The sequence below is a fragment of the Protopterus annectens genome, chromosome 14.part0 (assembly GCF_019279795.1).
Source record: "Protopterus annectens isolate FY-2018-M chromosome 14.part0, PAN1.0, whole genome shotgun sequence".
NCBI lineage: Eukaryota > Metazoa > Chordata > Ceratodontiformes > Protopteridae > Protopterus > Protopterus annectens.
Window position 1 is genome coordinate 651,691,203 of NC_056748.1, and position 21,438 is coordinate 651,712,640.

The 21,438-nt window shown below is 43.1% G+C and overlaps 1 protein-coding gene across 1 annotated transcript in view; it reads right to left on the minus strand.

The window, feature by feature from the left end:
• The window catches only part of CCDC6 (coiled-coil domain containing 6), a 1,452,251-nt gene that overhangs the window by 397,739 nt on the left and 1,033,074 nt on the right, over positions 1–21,438 (minus strand). The window contains exon 6 of the mRNA XM_044056399.1: positions 5,153–5,309. Within this exon, the coding sequence (XP_043912334.1) occupies positions 5,153–5,309 (157 nt within the window). The remainder of the gene's footprint in view (positions 1–5,152; positions 5,310–21,438) is intronic.

A 21,438-nucleotide genomic window follows, 5' to 3' on the forward strand; every position in this document is an offset into this window, starting at 1 on the left:
GGGTGAAAGAAGAGGAGTTGTTCAGTATTATAATGTGCTGAAATGGCAGAAGCATGAATTTTAATTGACGAGAAGGATAGGCCCTTGTGGAGCATTTCTGTTAAGTACTGAAGAATATGAGGTAAGCTGGGCATTGTTGTGCCCATCCCCTGAGTCTGGCTCCAGGAACAGTATCTTTTCCACTTTTCAGCATAAGGTTTTCTAGTACTAGGCCGCCTTGCTTCCAGAATGACATCTAGCACCTGCTTACTGAGGGATGCTATTGGGGAGCTCAAGGAATAAGCCCAAGCTGCAAGGTTCAGGGTTTGAAGCTGAGGGTGCAGAATCTGGCCCGCCTGCTGGGACATCAGGGAAGGTGTCTGAGGTAGGTGCCATAGTTCCAGCAGTATCATACTGCGCAAGAGGGGGTACCAATGCTGGCATGGCCAGTCTGGTGCAATCAGTACTGTCCTCGGCTTGTCCTATCTGATTTTTAGCAGAACCTTCGAGAGGAGAGGCAGAGGGGGAAAGGCGTAAACCGAGAGGCTTTTCCAGGTAAAGGACAGGGCATCCACTTTCCAAGCTTGACTGTGGGGAGTCCTTGTGCAGAATTTGTCCAATTGGTAGTTTTGAGGGGAAGCAAACAGGTCTTACTCTGGAGTCCCCCATTTGTTCCTCAAGAGGTTGAATATTTTTGGTTCCAGTTTCCATTCGTATGGGTCCATGAAATTTCTGCTTAAGTCGTCTGCCAGTGAATTTAGCTTCCTGTCAAGAATTGAGCTTGTAGGTGCATTTGATAGCTCAAGGCTGTATTCCACAGAGCCATGGCTAGACTGCAGAGAGGGTATGAGTGGGTTCCCCTTGCTTGTTTATGTACCACATAACTTGTGGTGTTGTCTTGTCTTTACCAATAATTGTCCTGGAAGGATGTGGTCTTTGAAGGCTGTCAGGGAATTCTGTACAGCTAACATTTCTTTTTGGTTGATATGCATGTGCATCTGACTCTGGTTCCATTTGCCCTGAATGCACTGCCCTGCCAAGTGAGCCCCCCTTGCATAGTCTGATGCGTCTGTTGTTAGGGTTTGGGTGGCAGGGGGTAGAGTGAAAGGGAACCTTTGTTGTGGTAGCAGGCCTCTGCCCATCAAAGGAACTCTGTCTTTATACAAGGAATGATAGGAATCATCGATTCCAGGTCCTGAGAATGTTGGCACCATAGACTTTTTAGATACAATTGTAGTTTCCTCATATGCAGTCTTGCATATGGCATTAGTAGAATGCAAGAGGCCATAAACCCCAGGGCTTGCAGAGAGCTGGGTCTTTGTGGCCAGTAGTCTGAAGTAGGCTGTCGAATAAACATGTTTTCTCTGGAGTGAGGAAAGCCATCTGGGAAGTTGTGTTCAAGCTTGCTCCCAGGAATACAATCTGTTGGCAGGGTACTGGGTGAGATTTCTTTTCATTTAAGTTGTACCCCAGTGAGGTTAGAAGCTTCTTTATGAATGGCAGATGTTTTAATAGCAAGTCCTGGCTTTCTGCCTGAATCAAACAATAATCCAGGTATGGGTATATCTGAATATTTCCCTGCCTGCAAAATGCAATGGCTGGAGCTAGACACTTTGTGAATACCCTGGGTGCAGTAGATAAGCCAAAGGGAAGTGCAGAAAACTGATAGAGCATGGAGCCTGCCCTGAAGCGTAGGTATTTTCTGCAAGATTCCCTTATTGGAATGTGCAGGTAAGCTTCCCTTAAATCTAAGGTTGCAAACCAAGCATCTTTGCCTAGCACAGGAAGCAGCTGTTTAAGTGTTAGCATTTTGAATTTTGGGATTACCAAAAAGGTGTTTAGAATAGAGAGGTCCAGGATAGGATGCCAGGAGCAGTCTTTTCTGGGTACCAGGAAATGTCTTGAATAAAAATCTTGTCCCCTTTCTTCTGCTGGGACAGGCTGAATAGCCCTGATTCTTAGAAGAGAGATAACCTTCTGTTGAGCCTCGGGGCCCACTGATTTGTGGGTAGGTCTGGCCAACCGTTTGGGGTTGGTAGGGTGTGAAAGTGGAATCTGTATCCTTGGAAAACTATATTTAAAACCCATTTGCCCTGGGTTATGAGTTCCCAGTTTTTTGCATGCAGGGCGAGCTTTCCTCCTAAGGGAGCAGGCAGTTGAGCAGGGCCTGGAAGGCTTAAGGTTAAGTCATTGTGACATTTTTCCGTAAGGGCTGTCTTACTGCTTCCTGCTTTGGAAGTGGGAGCTCCCCACTGCTTAGGCCTGTGTGTAGCCTGACACTGTAACCTAGGTGGTCTGCTGTTCCTGGGTTTTGACTGATAACGCTTGGAAGAGACTGGAAAGGACCAATTCTTTGAAGGCCAATGCCTACTAAATCTGGGAGGCTGTACTTGCAGGAAATCTTTAACAGTTTGCATAGATTTAGCTTTTTCCTCCATCTTTTTGAGGACTTCTGCTTTATTGCCAAACAGGTGGTCTTGGTTTAAGTGAGCATCCAGTAATTTAGCGTTAACATGATATGGCAAGTTTTACTCCTTAAGCCAAGCATGCCTTCTAAGTACAGATCCAGTGACAGCAGCCCTGCAAGATGCTTCTAAACAATCAAAACCACACTGCAAAGTATGTTTACCAACTTGTTCAGCAGAATGCATTAAATCCTGTAATTCTGTGTGTTCAGCACAGTCAGGAATCAACTTCATTTTCTGTTTAAGTAGTCCCATAATATGCTGCTGGTACTTTAATATATGAAACTGGCAATTTAAAGCCCTAATGGCCACAGAAGCAGAAGTGTATACCACCTTCTTAACCCATCGGTCCAAGGTTCTAGAATCTCTATCAGAAGGGGTAGGATTTTTGGCAGCAGTAGCCTTAATGCCCTTTGGAACTTGGGAAATGGTCTCTGGATCCGCAGTAGGATTCTTGAAGAGGAACTTGTGAGAGTCAGGTACTCTGTAATACCTGACAGGTTTTCTGAGAGCTGGAGCTAAAGTGTCTGGGGACAGGCTAGATTCCAAGAAAGGGTCATCTACAATGTCCAGAACAGGAGGGATAGCTAAAGGCCTGTGTTGAGGAAGGAGTAAGAATTCCCTAAGCCTCTTTTTGGAGTCAGAATAATCCTGGCTTTCCCAGCGAAAATGCTCCCTAAGAGTGTGCAAGGTTTCACCAAAAGAAAAATCTTCTGGAGGGGAAGCAGAGGGAATGGAATCCTCTGCATCAGAATCCTCATAGGTAGATAAGGGCAAATTGGTAATCAGAAGAAACAGAAATATCAGAATCTTGATCAGAAGAATCAGAAGGAAATTTAGTTCTAGGTCTCTTAGAGGGGAAAGGCTGGCTTCCTCTAATTAAAGTAATAAGGTCTTCAGCCATTCTAAGCATTTGTTTTTTAGGCATATGGGCCTGACCATGCGGTTTGGACGTCGGTTTTCTAGGCGTAGGTCGAGTTTTAGGCCTAGATGAAAAAGATGGCGTTGGTTTAAAATGCAAGTCTGTAGGCCTGAATACACCCTCTGAAGCCAGTGCCTATACAGCGGCTCTGGACCCATCCAAGGTAGAGACATTCGCAGGTTCCATAGTTGAAGAAGCATCTCGCGACATACCAGACTCCGAATGGGTCTCAGTAGAGGCCTGCGAATCTGAAGTAGCGGGTATCAGGGGCTGTGAAAGCACCTCACTGAGTACCGGCAAACTGGCGACTAGCTTAACAGAAGCGTCATCGGCAGTTTTGAACCTATGCAGTCTGTTTCTGTCTTTATCCTTATATTTTTTCAGAATATTGGTAGTCAGATGGCTTGCCGAAGCCATTTCTGGATAGTTATACCGAGTACCAAAATAATTTGCTGCAAAAATAGACAGACGACGAATAGTTCGGGGGTTGAATAAGGCACAAAACCGACAGCGAGGATGTCGAGGTCTGGGCCTAAGCAAGGAATGCAGTACGAATGAAAATCTTTATGAGGTATTTGCTTTCCACAGGTAAAACAAGTGTTAACTTTTACTGACATCGGTTAAGAGCAAGAAAAAGGATCCCTAACGGGGTACTTAGCTTTTTTGAAGGCTTCGGTTCTGAAACTCTACAACGAAAATTTCAGGAGTCGGCTGACTAGCACTTGTGAACTGCTTCTGCTTCGGGTACCACGCGTCAAGAAAGACTGATGTAATGGCGTCAGCTGCATGTTTTATACCCCTGACATCATGGAAGAAGAGACAGCATCCGACGTAGGAATCCAAGACTCTGGTACTCAGGCTGGCTGAGGGCAACCGGCAGGCAGATAACCCAAATGTAATGACTGCAACAGTGAAACACGAAGAACATCATTGCTCTTACTGAAAGGGATGATAACATGTCTGAGAATCAGAAAAATGAGAGAAGTAATTAATAGTTCAAGGGCCCATGGTGGCAAATTACAGCTGTATATGCAGCAATCAAATTCAGTTTACTAAATCTCTGACCTCACAGCATTCCACTGGCTGGGGTAGACCTTGCGCTAGATCAGCGCCACTGCTATTAAGTACTCATTCACAGATGAAAGGGTTTCAGCTTTTTTCAATGATGGCATGTCAATAAGGCCAATGCTGGGAACAACCACTGGAATTTGATCTAGACAGAAGTACCACCTGCAGCAGACCAGAATAAAGATCTTGAAGAAACTGCAGACACATTTGGTGAGCTCTGAATGTAGAACTATCAAAGTAATGCATAAGAAGAAGTAATTCACTGTACAGCTGTGAAGAACTGGGCCTGTGTAGCTCTCATGCCCTTTAACCCAGACAAAATGAGTGTGTGTTTATTTGTGTGCATGTGCATTCATCTCTCTTGAAAGGAGTTTAAGTGTGACAAGGAACAGATGCATTTCAGAACAGCAATGCAAGATGGGAAAGAAGAAAACGCACACATACTCCATAACTCAAAAGGCCCCCAGAAATAAAATTTGTTTCTTTACTCCTCTCCATATGAAAGACAATGAGAGAGTATGCACATCAAGAACAATACAAAATGGTGGCATATGCATTCACCACTTCTGACAGTACACAACATAGCTGAACAACATTGTTAGATAATGAAAATTTAAAACATGCACAGCCATTAGAGATTTCCTAAATGTTTTCTGGGCTCATCCTAAGTATTGTGCACACCTACTATATTTTACATTCATTAACATTTTACAAATACCTTTCATCATCCATTTCTAAACTAGATTCACTTTCTGATAACTGCCTGCACAGTGCCTCTCGCCTCTCCATTTCTCTCTGCAATTTTCTTTGGAGACGCAAATTCTCTTCTCTCATGTGCCTTTCTTCTTCTAAATACTGAGCCATTTTTTCAGAATCTAAAATGAAAAAATAAGAACAGGGAAGAAGATAATTTGGTTTATAGTACATATCTGTATATACTCTCATTTTGCTTAAAAAAAGATTTAGTGTGAAACAAATAAAACATGGTCTGTACCAACAGCTAATCAAAAAAGTTAGAATCTTTATAGTACGGTCCTTCTGGGAAAAGTATTAGCATTTGTCAATAAACCCCAAGAAGCAAAATAATAAACTGGAATTTGACAATATTGGCATTTTTCACAGTCTATAAATCACTTTTTGATTTAGAATGTAATCACTGTATGACAAATGAGAACTCATACCTCTCAACTATCCAGACTTCTATAGAATGTCCATATTTTTGGTTTTCTTGCAAATCATTGAGGACTGAAGTCATTAAATAATGACAAACTTTTGAGTTTGAGATTTCATATCCTTCAGAAGATGCATACTAATGGAAAATCTGTTGTTCTAACGACTAAGTTTATTAACAGCAATATTTAAAATCTATCCCTAATTTTGACCCTTTGTCTTCTCATTATTTTCAGCTTTGTCCAGAATTCATAGGTTCATAGGTTCATACTAGGCTATCTGCCCTAGGGCATTTATAAGCCTAGCCAGAGTGTGTTTGGCTTTCGCCACCCATTTTAAATTCATTTTGCTATGCCTTTTTTTGAGGTTAGTATACTGTGCCTCTGTCTAACAGTGACACAGAAGTGATAGCCGGGGTAAACCTACGATCTCCCATCCACTCATCAAGATTCCTCTTGAAGAGAGTCAATGTGGGACTCTGCCTAACCTGGACTGGGATTTTATTCCAGAGTGAAGGGAGCCTCTGGGTTATGAATCTGTCCCTCCAGCATGTCCTATTTATTTCAGTGCTGAGGTTCAAGTCTCTCGAGCGTAGCTCGATGGGATTTGGATTTTCTGAGGTGCAGCATGTCCATTAATTCCGGGTTGGACATGGCTTTATACGTCAGGCACAGATCGCCTCTGAGCAGGCGGTATGCCACTGAGTAGAGCTGGAGTTTCTTTAACCGGGCAGCATATGGCATCTGTTTGAGCCCTTTGATCCTCTTGGTGAGGTACTTTTGGGGTCTTTCCAGTTGCTGCAGGTGTCTGGTAAGGTACATCCCAAAGGGGCATTGTACTCAATTATGGGCCTGATGAGGGATGAGTAAAGAGGCACGATGACCTCCCTGATCTAGATGTGAATCCCTTCATGATTAGGTGGACTATATAAAATGTTTTTCTAACCACTTTGGCCACGTGGTTGTCAAATGAGAGATTGCTATCAACTTGGGTCCCCAGGTCCCTAATGACTTCTTCTGTACTTAATGGATTACCACCTATGTGGTAATTTGTGGGCACTTTGTTTTTGCCAAAGGGGATGACTATACACTTTTTGGCGTTTATCTTGAAGCCATGGCTCTGGCACCAGTTGTCTGTTTCTATGAGGCCCTTTTGGAGGATGCTTGTGTCGGCTGGAGAGTTGATTATGGCACCCAGTTTGCAGTCATCTGCGAACTTGGTCAGCCACAGTCCTTCCGTGTTGGCCTGTACCGCCGAGAAATATATACCGAACAAGAGAGGTCCCAGGTCTGAGCCTTGTGGGACGCCACTTGTAACTGGTTTGGAGTCTGACATGGCTCCAGCAATTCTAACCATGTGGGTTCTGTCCTTGAGCCAGTTTGCAACCCATCTAGTGACATAGGGGTTTATATTTAAGCTGGTGAGCTTATCTATAATGCCCGAGTGGGGTATTGTATCGAAGGCTTTTGCGAGGTCCAGGTAGGCTGTGTGGACCACCTTCCCCTCGTCAATGGCCTTGGTGACTGTTTCAAAGAAATCGACCAGGTTTAAGAGGCAGGATCTGCCCTTAACAAAGCCAAACTGGGTAGGATCCAGTGTCTGTAGGTCCCCAATATCTTTACTTATGAGGTCCATGATGATCCTTTCCATAGCTTTGCAGACCATCGAACATTACTAAAAACATCAGACAACAAAAGCTAGATGTGTCTGATTACACATTAGCGACAACACACACAATAAATAACCGTTCCTATAAACTGGAACTACCTTCTATCTTCATCCCTCATTCCAACTTCATAGTTTTTAATAACATACAAAATTTCAAGGGTAGTGAATCTCATGATTATCGTCCACTGCACAGTCCAAAAAACAGCTTCTGGATTGGAATTCAAACTCCACATGCGAAAGACAAAGATGTAAACCAATCCGTTACACAGACGCAACAGGCTTTTGCGTTTGTGACCCATTTTGGTCTTCTGCCTCTGTGCGACTGGACGTAAAGGGCATTCTTAAAGAAGAATGCCCTTTTACATTTTTTTTTAATTAAAAGAAAATTAATATCCTGGACATAACCACAACTTATTTTATTTTTTCTGGACAACACAAGGCAATCTCAGTTTTCCAGACAGGGTTTCTTAGTTCTGGACAGTCCAGAAGAATTCCGGACGGTTGGCAACCTTAACTACAGTGAGGAAATGGCAAATTTTCCAATCTTACTATAGTGAGATCTCACTATTTACAGTTCGCCGTACGGCATTTTCACTGTAAATAGCATTCGCTGTTTACAGCTTTCGAGGATATAATATAGACCCGTCTAATAATTACTTTAAGACAAAACTATGACATTTATTAGCTGGTACTGATGGTGTAGTCTAGAGTCATTCCCTCTTACATGTGGTTTTATCAAGTAAGAGACCTTAGACATCTACCCTATCTGGAATAACTCTATAAAGTTTTACCTTAAATTATTAAAACACATTTGCATTTTTGTAAAAGAGCTCTGCCTGGAGACTGAACTTAGCCCAAGTCTCTTGTTTTCAAACTCCTATAATTTCCAACCTATGAGCAAGTCCTTTAGAAAACAAAATAATTATTTCATTGCTTGCAGCAAAGCAGCACAGAATCAACATGAAACTTGGCCAGTAACAGTTCCATGCTATGCTAACACCTTCTGAAACATGTCTTAAAACCCTCAAGTCAACTACATCATCTACAAATCCAATACAGCACTAAGCGTGAATCAATTTACACATTCATGGTGGTACGGCCTTCTTAATAAACAAGTGTCTCCCTCAGATTTGTTAGTAGGTCTGACCTTTCACAAGTATGATCTCAAAATGATGAGATTCTAACTCAGTAAAAGGACTCAATATCTGCATAGACATCCCCTCCCTCTTCAATTAAACTTTTATTATCTGTCCTTTGCTTCTTATGCTACACTAGGCTTAATAGCCGAATTCCGAAAACCATCCCATTCTTTTGGATGAAATTTGTTCCAGGCAGCACTAGGGGCCTTGTCTTTTCTAAATAAATAAATAAAATAAATCTATCTTTTGTTTTAGGCTAATCATAAACTCCTTATATGGGCAGACAAAAAAAGGCCCGTGTCAAATAAAAAATCTGGGGAAGGAGAAACATCTGTATTGCTTGCACATTTTGATCGGTACTCCATTGGTGTGGGCTTCCAGTTCATGAACATCTGATTCAGTTTTTGCATCAGAAGTAAACATAAGGCTAAGTTGTCCACTGAAGTATTTTGATTTTGTATGACCCCCCACAGAAATGAATAGTTTTGCTCCAATATCTTAGATGCAGCAATATTAATAAAGACTGGTTCAAATGGAGCAAGTGTTAGCTTCTGTAACACAACATTAAGCTCCCCCTTTCAAAAACATTTTGACATAAGAATGTGTTCTAAGAGAAGGATCAATGGCCAGACGAGCTGTAGTAGCCTCTTGATGAACCTCAACAGAGGAGTACGAAAGGCCATAGGGATAGTAACTCACACCAATATTGTAAACAAAGAACAACTATAGCTGAATGGGTGCTGGTTATCTTGTTGGTACCAAGTAGAAAAACTTTTCCTATGACTTTCTAGTATACCCCTGAACCTCTTAGCACAAAAAAATCTTGACAAAGACTAAAATAAAGAGGGGCAATGGAGCAAAAATAGGAACACATTTTAAATACTGCTCTAATAAACTTAGAACGGTGCTAGAACAACAGACTGTGATAGCATGCATTTTTCTGAAGGACATTAAGTCTGAAACTCAAATGTTGACCATTATTTAGTGACGTCACCACAAACTTTATGAGGAAAAGGCCAAAAATATGAGTAAAAAATCTGGACAGTGAAGAGGTATGTTTTTTAGTAGCAGGCTTTCTTGCCTCCATTAGTACCAGGTGCAAGCCCTCAGTAACTGGGTGCCTAAAGAAAATTAAGAACCTATCATCCAGGGAGTCAACTGAAACTGACTGGTGTCTGTGTATCAAACACCCCTGTTCTTGTGTAAGTAGATCCAGTCTGTGAAGAAGCTTGTCGTAATTGTCCTTGGAGACTTCCAAAAGAAGGGAGTACCATGGTTGCCTGGGCCAGAAGGGAGACACCACAATGATCATGGGTAATTCCTTCTGACTCTTCAGAAGTACCCTGGACATTAGAGGAAACAGAACAGCAGGATACAGGAACATTTATGTCCAAGGAAAAGAACAGACATTTGTTTTCTAGGCCATCTTGCATGGTGCGTCATGGAGCAGAATCTTGCCAGCTTAACCTTCAGAGAGGAGGCAAGTGGGTCTAAAATGATCAACTCCCACAGATGGATCAAATATTGGAAAATCCCCAATCTAATTTTCATCTGTGAGGGTCTGCCCTTGTCCTGCTCAGCTCATCTGCTATACAGTTTTGCTCTGACGGACTGCAGGGTGCCTGCAGACTGAGACTGTGTGTGTGAAGCTATATCCCAAGCTAACATGGCTAGCCTGCAGAAGGGGTACGACCTGGTTTCTTCTTGCTTACTGATGTACCACATGATTGTAGTATTGTCTAGAACAACATGAACAGGTCCCGAGTACCAAAAATGATTCAGAGAGCTGAGTGCCTTGATCAGGGCAAGCATCTCTTTTACATTTATGTGCTTGCATCAGTCCTTAGTGTCTTACACACCTTGCACTTTCATCCCACCTGAAAACACTCTTCAAGCAAACTCTGAGGTGTCCCATGGTGACCGACTGCTTTGGAACAGGAAGAGAGAAGGGAAGACCTGGATTGAAGGATATCTGCTGTCTCCAAGTGATTTCCCTTCTGACATCCCCCAGCACTGGGATCTGAAAAGACAAGGGGTATTGGTCCTAGGACCAATGAGACTTCCGATACCACTCTATCTTTATCATGTGGAGTCTTGTCGGGGTTATCATGAAATCAAAGAATCTATGAGACCCAAAATCCTGAGGTATCCCCTTGTTCACAGGTGTATACTAGGCTAATGGTCCTGGAGCCTTTAGAAGCCTAGTCCATAGAAATGCCCTGTCATCATGCCACCCAACCTTAGTTCCCAGTGCCTCTACCAAGTAGAGCCACTGGAGTGATCCCCGGGGTGAACTTTCTATTACCCATCCACTCATCAAGATTTCTCTTGAAGAGGGGCAGCGAAGTGCTCTGCTTGACATGTATGGAAAGTCTATTCCAGAGCATGGGCAGTCTCTGGGTGAGGAACCTGTCCCTCCAGCATGCTCTGCTTACTATGGTAATGAGGTTGAGGTCTCTGGAGCATGTGGTCCAGAGGGATTGGGATTTCTTTAGATGTAGCATGTCTAACAGAGCTGGGTCAGACATGGCTTTGCAAGTCAATCAGAGATCACCTCTAAGTAGGCGATATGATATAGAGAATAGCTGGAGTCTTGAGTCTGTCCATGTAGGACATGTGTTTAATGCCTAGGATCCTCTTTGTGAGGTACTTCTGTGGCCTCTCCAGCTGCTGAGGAACATGCGAAATGGAGCATTATACTCAATGATTGGTCTAATGAGGGACGAGTAGAGAGAGAGAGAGAGAGAGAGACGATCACCTCTTTGTTCCTGGATGCAAAACCTTTGGTAATGAGATGTGCCACACAGAAGGACTTTTTGACCACAGTGGCAATGTGCTGGTCGAAGGAGAGGTTGCTGCCAACCTGCATCCCGAGATCTCTTATAACGCCTTCAGTGTTCAGTTGGCACCCATCAATGTGGTAATTAGTAGGAACTGAGTTTTTACCAAAGGGGATGACAATGCATTTTTTGGTGTTAAGCTTAAGGCCATGGTTATGACACCAGTCACTGGTCTCAGTGAGGCCTTTCTGTAGGATGTCTGCATCACTTGGGGAGTTGTTAATGGCTCCCAGCTTGCAGTTATCTGCAAACCTGGTCAGCCAGAGTCCCTTTGTGTTGGCCTGGACTTCTGAGAAGTAGATGCTGAACAGGAGAGGACCCAGGACCGATCCCTGTGGGACTCCACTCGTGACTGGTGGGCCGTCTGCCTTGGAGTCTGCTACTTTCACACTGTGTTCTATCTGTAAGCCAATTTGCAACCCACCTAGTGATATAGGGGTTGATGCCTAGTTTGGCGAGTTTATCAATAATTCCAGAGTGAGGAATGGTATCAAAGGCCTTGGCCAGATCAAAGTAGGCTGTGTGCACTGCCTCACCTTCTTTGACAGCCCTGGTGACTGACTCAAAGAAGTCAACCAAGCTGAGCAGGCACGATCTCCCTTTCACAAAGCCAAACTGCATGGAGCTAGAGTTTGGAGATTTCCTATATCTTTGTTAATCAGGTCCATGATGATGTGCGCCATAGATTTACATATCAGACTTGTCAGGCTAATGGGGCAATAATTCCCAGGGTCTGTAGTCGCTTCCTTTTTATCTGTAGCAGTGTGCCATTCGGTAGGGACAAAGCCTGAGGTGAGGCTGTGACTGAACAGGGCACACAGATGTGGTACCAGTTTGCTTTGTAGTTCATGTAGAACACAGCCAGGGATATTACCAGTCCCACGGAAGCTGTATTCTTGGCCTTGGACAATGCATCTTTAACCTGGGCTGCAGTAATGCTGGGTGCCTGGCATTCTTCCGGTACTGTGATTGGCCCTTTAGGGGATGAGAGGGGTAAAGTTGACACTGAATCTGTCAGCCAGTATGTTGGCAATATCTGTTGGCTCAGTATAGGAAGTACCATTGTGCAGTAACTCAGAGCACATCTGGGTATTCCCATGGAGGTTCTTGATATAACTATAGAAGACTTTGTGATTGTTTTTAGTGTCTGCTGCAATTCTGCCTTCATAGCTGGCTTTGGAGGATTTGATGAGGGATCTCAACTTTTTGTTGAGGCTAATAAGGGAGTTTTTCCAGTCTTGGGACTTCACCTTTTTCGGCAACAGTTTCTTCCTTCTGTTGTAGAGTTTATTAATGGGAGGGGACCACAAGATTGGCTTTCTTTTTTGGAGGAGAGCATCTTGGTTCTGTTGGGTATGGCTAGTTCCATTCATTTATGTACATGTTCGTACAGTGCATGGGTGTATGATTTGGCAGTCATGCAGCTATTTTCCATTGGCATGGGTGCCGTGAAGTCAGCCACCTCTGTTTTTAGGAGCCCAAAGTCAGCTTTGGAGAAGTTTTTGTAGGTGGTCACCTTTGCGGGGGGTGTGGGAGAGATGTGGATTTCCATGGTGATTAGTTTATGGTCAGATATGACCAGGTAAAGGGATTGACTACTGGTGTAGAGCAACGGCCACCCATGTTAGTAATAACCAGGTCAAGGATGTTGTTTCCTCTAGTGGGGGGTCAGAATGAGCTGGTCCAGGGCATTGGAATTGATGAATTCCAGGAAGTGTTGGGCTAGTGTACTGGTGCTTGAGTAGTTTTCCCAGTTGATGGAGGAGTAGTTGAAGTCTCCTAGTGTGAGTGTTGGGTTGGACCTTGATAGAGTCCAGGGTGCTTAGGAATGTGGAGTGAGTCTAGGGACATGGTTGGGGACCTATAGCAGGCTATGACCTGGAATGCCGTCTTACCCAATGTTAGTTGTACTTGAAGTATCTCAGATGCGTTTCGCTAGGCTAGTAGTGTGGAGGTGTGCATATCCTTTATGAATATGGAGAAACCACCACCTTTGGAGCCTCGGTCCATGTTTCGGGGCCAAAATGTATGGAATGATTTATTGCCTGGTAGCGCAGGGGTGCTTTCTGCCACTTTAAACCAGGTCTCCAATACAACACAAATGTCGATGTTCTCCATTTTGAGGAGTGCTTCGAGAGAGTGCATATTGAGATTTAGACTTCTAGCGTTGAGCAGCAAGACCCTCAGATTGCATTTATTTATAGCTGTTATGGTGGTAATATAGTCTTTGGAACACTGCCTAAAAAAGGCACTAAAGGGGTGGCAAAAGCCTTAGCCAGTACCCAGAAATCCAGGGGTGACAGATGCAGGCCATCTCTGGCAAAGCATCGTGGTCTGTCAATCATGTCATCTTAAGCAGACAGATACTGGATCCCCTTAGAATGACACCAGAAACTTAGTTAATTGTTGAACTCAATTTTTTGTTTGTACTGCGGTATCATTCTGGGTGATGGTAGGATACTGCTCGGGGCTAGGGTCATACTTGCCTGGACCACATAATCTGGGAGCCCCACCATGTCTCTCTTCATGTAGTCCAGGGAGGTGCATCTCAGGTCATTAACACCCACATGGACAATGACAGAGTCATACTTGTACTTGTTGTGGAGTGACTTGAGTGCGTGTGTTGTGTGTTGGATTCTGGCACCTGATAGGCAGTTGACTGTTCCCTTCTTATTTAACCTAGTGAGTGGGACATCTGTGTGCCTCACTAATGAGTCACCTATGATTAGTGTATTGGGCAAGGTGTTTAGCCATTGGGGCTTAGGTTGAGGGGCACACTGTGGAGGTGAGCTATGTGTCCTATGTTGTGGTGGTCGAGTGCGTTTCTGTCTTGGAGGTCTCTGCTGTTTGGGTAAATTTCTACTGAGAGCCTCAGTGAATATGGGTGTGTGGTTTGTGTTTTTATGTGAGGGCTGTGATGGTGGGTGTTCTGGAGGGCTGTGTGTTCCATATGTTGTGGTGCAGGTGTTGATCTTTTCTTCTTGACCAGCTAGTCCGGTCTTGGCTGGAGAGTACATATCTTCCAATTTGGTGTTATAAGTGCATCTCACACAAGTTTGAGTGTTGGGAGGTAAGAGGAGAGGGTTGCCTGTGTACATGAGGCAGTTGCTACACTGCCTCAGAATGCCCAAGTGCACCAGGTTAATACGAGAAAGCACAGGAAAAGTACAGTTGTGTACACTTAACATAAATGTAGATGTTCGAATATATTCACTGTTGCAGTCATTACATTTGGGTTTATCTGGCTGCAGGTAGCCCCTCACCCAGCCTGAATATCAAAGTCTTCGATCGCTGAGTTGGTTGCTGTCTCTTCTTCCATGACGTCAGATCGTCAGGGGTATATCTTTAAATCTCCTACTCTGCGCGTGGCTGCTGAGCGTTCCCTGGCTTCTAAATTAGTATTTAAATTTGTGCATACTTCTTTTACCTACTTTCACTACCTCCGGCTGTGCCCTGCTGGACTCCAAAGACCAACTTTACTCACCAACCTAACCCTGCTTGTGCATCTCCTCACCTAGGTAACCAAAGTACCCCCCTGGATTGAAATCCAAGTTAAACTAAGATTGTATGCCAAATAATATTATATCTTCTCCTACATGTATATGTTAAGTGTTGTGATACTTGCTACCAATTTAAACTGCCATATCAGCCAGCAGCCATACCCACCCCCCCGCTTGCTTTTCTTGTACTCCGTTTCTTCTTTCCCTAGTCATCCCAGCCTTTTCAGTATTTCTAACTCCCTCAAGCCTTTCCCTTCTAAATTACTTTTTCTTTTTTTCTTCTTCCAACCATCTACTGTGCTCACCACTCTGTGTAATTACAGGTTTTGACCACTAGATGGCTGTCTTCACCCACTTCTAATTTCACTTACTTCTCTACTTTCCACTTACTATAAATTATTTACTCTTACTTCACTCTTACTGCACAATATTCCATTTACTATAGTCTTTTAACCCTAGTATCTAGTCCTCTTCTTCCTCATCTCTAGTCCTATACAAGCCCTTACTCTCCCTTTTGCCTCTCAATTTTTCATTTCCTTACACTCACAACCACTGCCTTTTTACTTACCTTCCCCCCTTGGTCTTCTACTATACTGATTGTTTTTCTCCCTGCTGTTACCTTCCTTTGGGTATGCCCCGCTCCGTTCCCCTACCCTACCCCCAATTCCCACCCACCCCAGTGGTCCTAACCATATACTTCTTTAACCACTCCCCCTCCCATTATCAGCCTATCTCTTACCTCCTTGACTTAACCACACCCCCTACCTCTACAAGTCCTTAATTCAACTAATTACCTTTCTTGGCCTACTCCCTCACCTCTCTACACCACATCATGTACTGATTATTTTCTAGAGCATCTCTCTTCCAACCAACTCTATTTACTTAATTGGACACTTCCTCCCTTCTCAACCTCTTATAGCACTCTCTCTTTTTACTTACTACACTCCCTCCCACAACTTACTCTAACCACTTATCTACGCATCCCAATGGCCCCAACACACAAGACTATATTCACAAACATACTACTCTTAACTACAACTCTTGCTTCTCTTACAATACCATACACACTAACCTTCTTTGAACATTATTCTCTTCCTGAACACCACCACCACTACCATCTAACTCAACCATCTTCTTTCATCTACTCCCTCAACCACAGTAACGTAACCTCCACCTCGATCTATACATTACCAAAATATCATAGAGCTACCCATCTTACTTACTTCCTTATCAAAAAAACTCAAATAATTACAAAATATCCTTAAGTTTGTACAATATCCTCATCAACACCCCCTATTAGATGGTATTATTCATCCAAACCCTGGCCCCAATATTGATAATCCCAATAACCTACACAACCTAACACTGCCTGTTATCACTACCTTAACTAAACCATCTAACTCCCTCCTGATAGCTCACCTTAACATTTGAAGCATAAACACTAAAATTACCCACCTACATGCACTCTTAGATGTGCACTCATTTGATATTCTCTGTATTACAGAGACATGGCTAAAGCCCTCAACTCTGGACCAGGAGATTACCCCTCCTGGATATAATATCCTGAGATGTGACCGTAAAACCAAAAAGGGTGGAGGTATAGCCATTTTGTACAAATCTAAACTCCAAGTTTCACCCTTCAATGTGCTCCTACCATCAGATACCAATTCAGAAACCCTTACTGCCAAACTTCAAATCAACAACTCCAAATCTATCTATCTAATTTGCACATATCGCCCCCCCCCCCGGAAATAATACCAATACTCTTGAAAACATACTTAGTTCCCTCTCTACCCATCTACCTCAGGAGACCATTGTATTAGGTGACTTTAATATAGACTGGGTTACCTGTAGTTCCCCTAATCCTACTAACCACAAATCTTTATGGATTCTCACAAATCATAACCACTCCTACTAGAATCCATAAGCCAAGCAGTAAGGAAACCACTCTAGACTGGATCCTGATCAACAGCCATCTTGATACTTATAAACCAGTAACCCTTCCTGACGATATCAGCGACCATATGCTAACCTACATTATTAAAAAAAGAGTACATATCCCAACTACTAATAATTTTAAAACCTCCCGCTCCAAATTTTTTTTTAATCCAGAGAGCTTCCTAAATGAACTGAAAGCATGTGACTGGTCACCAATGTCTCATCTTCAACTTGATGAAGCAGTGACCTACTTTAACACTAAATGTCTTCAAATCCTGGATTACCACGCCCCCTATCGCTCTACCCGAATAAGAACCAAAATTGCCCCCTGGCTCACGAAACAAACTAGGCAAAACATCCTCCTTAAAAATAAAATCTGGGCTAAATGGAGAGCCTCCAAATGTCCATCAGATCACCTTTACTTTAAACAGTTAAGAAATGCCACCAAGAAAGATATTCTTAGAGACAAAAAAGACTATTATCTTCATCTCCAACAAACCCATCAACAAAAACCACAAAAATTCTGGTCAGGCATAAACAAACTTCTTCAGCCAGGGCACTCTACAACTCCTGTCCCTGCATGATTCAACCATAACTCCAACCAGATTCCCAATGCCTTTAATAACTACTTTACTAAAGCCATTCAAACCTAGCCAATGCTCTACCACCTTTTACCACCTCCCATTAAATACCACTAAGACTCCTTCTCCTACCTTTCAAACACAACCTGTACCTACATCCCCCATCTGCAACCTCCTTCAAAAACTAAAACATTGCACCCCTTCTGCTGACTGTCTACCAGCTGAATACCTGCAAATTGCAGCAAAAGCCATAGCCTATCCCATCTCCTTCCTTATAAACAGAACTATTTTAGAAAGCAAAATCCCTGCCATATGGAAGTATCCCATATCATCCCTTTGCATAAAGGTGGGTCATCTACTGAGATCTCCAACTTTCAGCCTATTACTCTCTCCAATAGCTAAGATAATGGAAAAATGCATTCACAGACAACTACTTAACCACCTTCTCCAAAATAATCTACTTGTCAACTGCCAACATGGCTTCAGGCCATTCCATAGCACAACCACTGCCCTGCTATCCTTTTCTGACTCCATAAACAAAAATCGTAACAATAACACTTTTTCCTCTGCACTATTTATTGACCTTTCAAAAGCCTTTGATATGGTGAACCATAACATACTTAAAGACATACTAAAAGCTCAGTCACTTGATTCACAAGCATTACAGTGGTTTAAGTCCTACCTGGAAAACAGACAGCAAGCAGTACTTTGGGATAATAATCTTGCTACATCCCTCCCAGTGAATATTGGAGTACCCCAAGGCTTTGTCTTAGGACCTCTACTCTTTTCATTGTTTATTTACAATCTGCATACCAAAATTCCTCAAGCCACCTGCATACAATATGCAGATGACTCTACTTTAATTTGTTCAGCCAAGACCATAGCCTCTCTCCAGCCCCTCACCCAAACTGTATTCAACAGTGTTGAAAATTGGTTCATGCAACACTGCCTCCTCCTGAACCCCAAAAAAACAAAATTATTGCTCTTTGCTCCAACTCAAAAATCACCTCAACTGTACTTCACAATAACCTCAAACAATGCAACTAACATATCCCTAGACACTACAACCAGTCTGCTAGGATTAACAACTGATAACAACCTTAGCTATGATGACCACATTAATTCTACAATAAAGTCTGTCAACAAAAAATTAGGCACCCTTTACAGAATCAAACCCTTCCTTACCCCTTCAGCCAGAATGAATATTGCCCAGACCCACCTTATCTGTACCCTGTTCTATGCTTCTGCTATATATACCAATCTATCTAAAAACAACCTCACCAAACTTTCCACCAGTTATAATAACATAGCCAGATTTGCCACTGGCACCCCCTTTAGAACTCACCACTGTCTCAACTCAAACAACTGGGATGGCTAAAACTGCAAAACCAACTACTTTGTCAACAACTTATCACCCAAAAGATCCTTTACCACCCTTACAATACCCCTATCCTCACTAATCTGATTACACAATACAAAAATCTTGCAACATTACGCTCAGCTAATAAGCTCCTAGTTTCCACTATTAAGTCAAAAAACAAAGCTGGGGACTCACTTTTCTCCAACACAGTAGGTAAGAACTGGAACCAGCTTCCTACTGAACTTTCCAACCTTGCTTCCACTTTTCTATTTAAAAAACATCTTAAAGAACATCTTAAAACTCACTGGCTTTGTCCATACACTAACCCTGATATCTCATTCCCCTTCTTGCTCTCTCTATACTTCTCTTCTCTACTATTCTATGCTGTCTACTCTGTAATTTACAATTTCCTTCATATTACGAAAAAAATATATATTTTTTTGTTTTCTCTCTGTATTTGATATTAACTTAAACCTACTAAATGACTCAGTACAATTTTGTTCTGACCAATGTAGCCAATGTACTGTAATTCACTTGACTATTATTATATATTGTATTCTTTGTCACTGCTGATGCTTGGAGCTTTTCTCCCCGGGCTTCTACTGAAAATGGACATATATCCAGTTAGACTAGCCCGGTCAACAAATGTAAAATAAAATAAATAAATAAATAAATAAAACATGCAGCCGACGCCACTACATCAGTTTTTCTTGCCCCAGATGTCAGGTGCCCCCATAATGGGAAGCAATTATATGTTAGGTTACACCTCCAACAAAAAGCAAATACACCAGAAAGCTGAAATACACTAAACAAGAAAACAAGGTATAGCCAAGAGAAGTCAGGGGGCTGGAGGGAAGGTAACCAGGACTGCAACAGTGAATACACTCAAACATCTACATTTATGGTAAGTGTAGAAAACTATATTATGTTCTTCATGTTTCACTGCTGCAGTCATTACATTTGGGTAGATTCCCAAAGCTAAGGAAGGGAGAAGGATGTTAGAGAGCATTAGGACCAGCTATTAAACCCTGCAGGACTGCAGTGGCAAAACCAGCTCTGGATTTAGAAAAATAGGCATGTCATAATGCTTGGTAAAGGTATGTACAGAACTCCAGGGTAGCAGCTTCTGGGATGTCCCTGGTAGGGACACCTCTGAGAAAGGCTGTAGAGGTAGATGCAGCCCTGGTGGAATGTGATCTTATCCCCTGTGGGGTAGGTTTTCCATGGTGCTTATAGCATAAGTGAATGCAATGGGCTATCCACTTAGAAATGGTTTGCTTTCAAATGGCCTTCCTCTCTGCCCCTGCAGCAAAGCCAACTAGCAGCTGTTCAGATTTTCTGAGAGGCTTAGTCCTGTCCAAATAAAATCCAAGTTGTCTGTGCACGTCCAAAGAGTGCAGTATTCCTTCTCCTTTGTTCGGTGGATTAAGGAAAAAAGTAAGCAAATGAATGGATTGATTAAGGGCCACACTAGACACCACCTTGGGCATAAAGGAAGGATTGGTCCTGAGGGACACCCTGCCTGCATGGAAGATGATGAAGGGCTCCACTGCCATGAGGGCCTGTAATTCAAACACTCTTCTTGCTGAAGTGATGGCTAGAAGGAATGCTGTTTTCCAAGAAAGGAATTTCAACTCTGCAGTTGCAGCTGGCTCAAAAGGAGGTAGAGTGAGCTTTTCCAATACAAAGTTAAGGTCCCAGGCTGGAGTAGGGGCTCTCCTGGGTGGTCTTCAATTTTTGGCCCCTCTGAGGAATTGCTTTAGCAGGGGGTGAGAGAAGAGGGGTGGTTTAGTATTATAATGTGCTGAAATGGCAGAGGCATGAATTTTAATTGACGAGAAGGAAAGGCCCTTGTGGAGCATCTCTGTTAAGTACTGAAGACTATGCGGTAAGCTGGGCACTGTTGTGCCCATCCCCGGAGTATCTTTTCCACTTTTCAGCATAGGACTTTTTAGTACTAGGCCTCCTTGCCTCCAGAATGACATCTAGCACCTGCTTACTGAGGGATGCTATAGGAGAGCTCAAGGAATTAGCCAGGCTGCAAGGTTCAGAATTTGAAGCTGAGGGTGCAGAATCTGGCCCTCCAGCTGGGACAGCAGGGAAGGGGGTCTGAGGCAGATGCCATGATTCCAGCAGTGACATACTGTGCAAGAGGGGGTACCAGTGCTCGCGTGGCCAGTCTGGTGAAATCAGTATTGTCCTTGGTTTGTCCTGTTTGATCTTTAGCAGAGCTTTTGAGAGGAGAGGCACAGGGGGAAAGGCACAAACTGAGAGGCTTTCTGAAGTGAAGGACAGGGCATCCACTTTTCAAGCTTGACTGTGGGAAGTCCTTGTGCAGAATTTGTCCGATTGGTAGATCTGAGGGGAGGCAAACAGGTCTAGCTCTGGATTCCCCCATTTGTTTCTCAAAAGGTTGAATATCTTTGGTTCCAGTTTCCACTCATGTGGGTCCATGACATTTCTGCTTAGGTCATCTGCCAGTGAATTTAGCTTTCCTGGTGGGAATTGAGCTTGTAGGTGGACTTGGTAGCTCAAGGCTGTGTTCCACAGAGCCATGGCTACTCTGCAGAGAGGGTACGAGTGGGTTCCCCCCTGCTTGTTTATGTACCATATAACAGTGGTTTGTCTGTCTTTACCAATAATTGTCCTGGAAGCATGTGATCCTTGAAGGCTGTCAGGGAATTCTGTACAGCTAACATTTTTTTTTGATTGATATGCAGGTGCATCTGATTTGCGTTCCATTTGCCCTGAATGTAATGCCCTGTCAAGTGAGCCCCCCATGCATATTCTGATGTGTCTGTTAGGGTT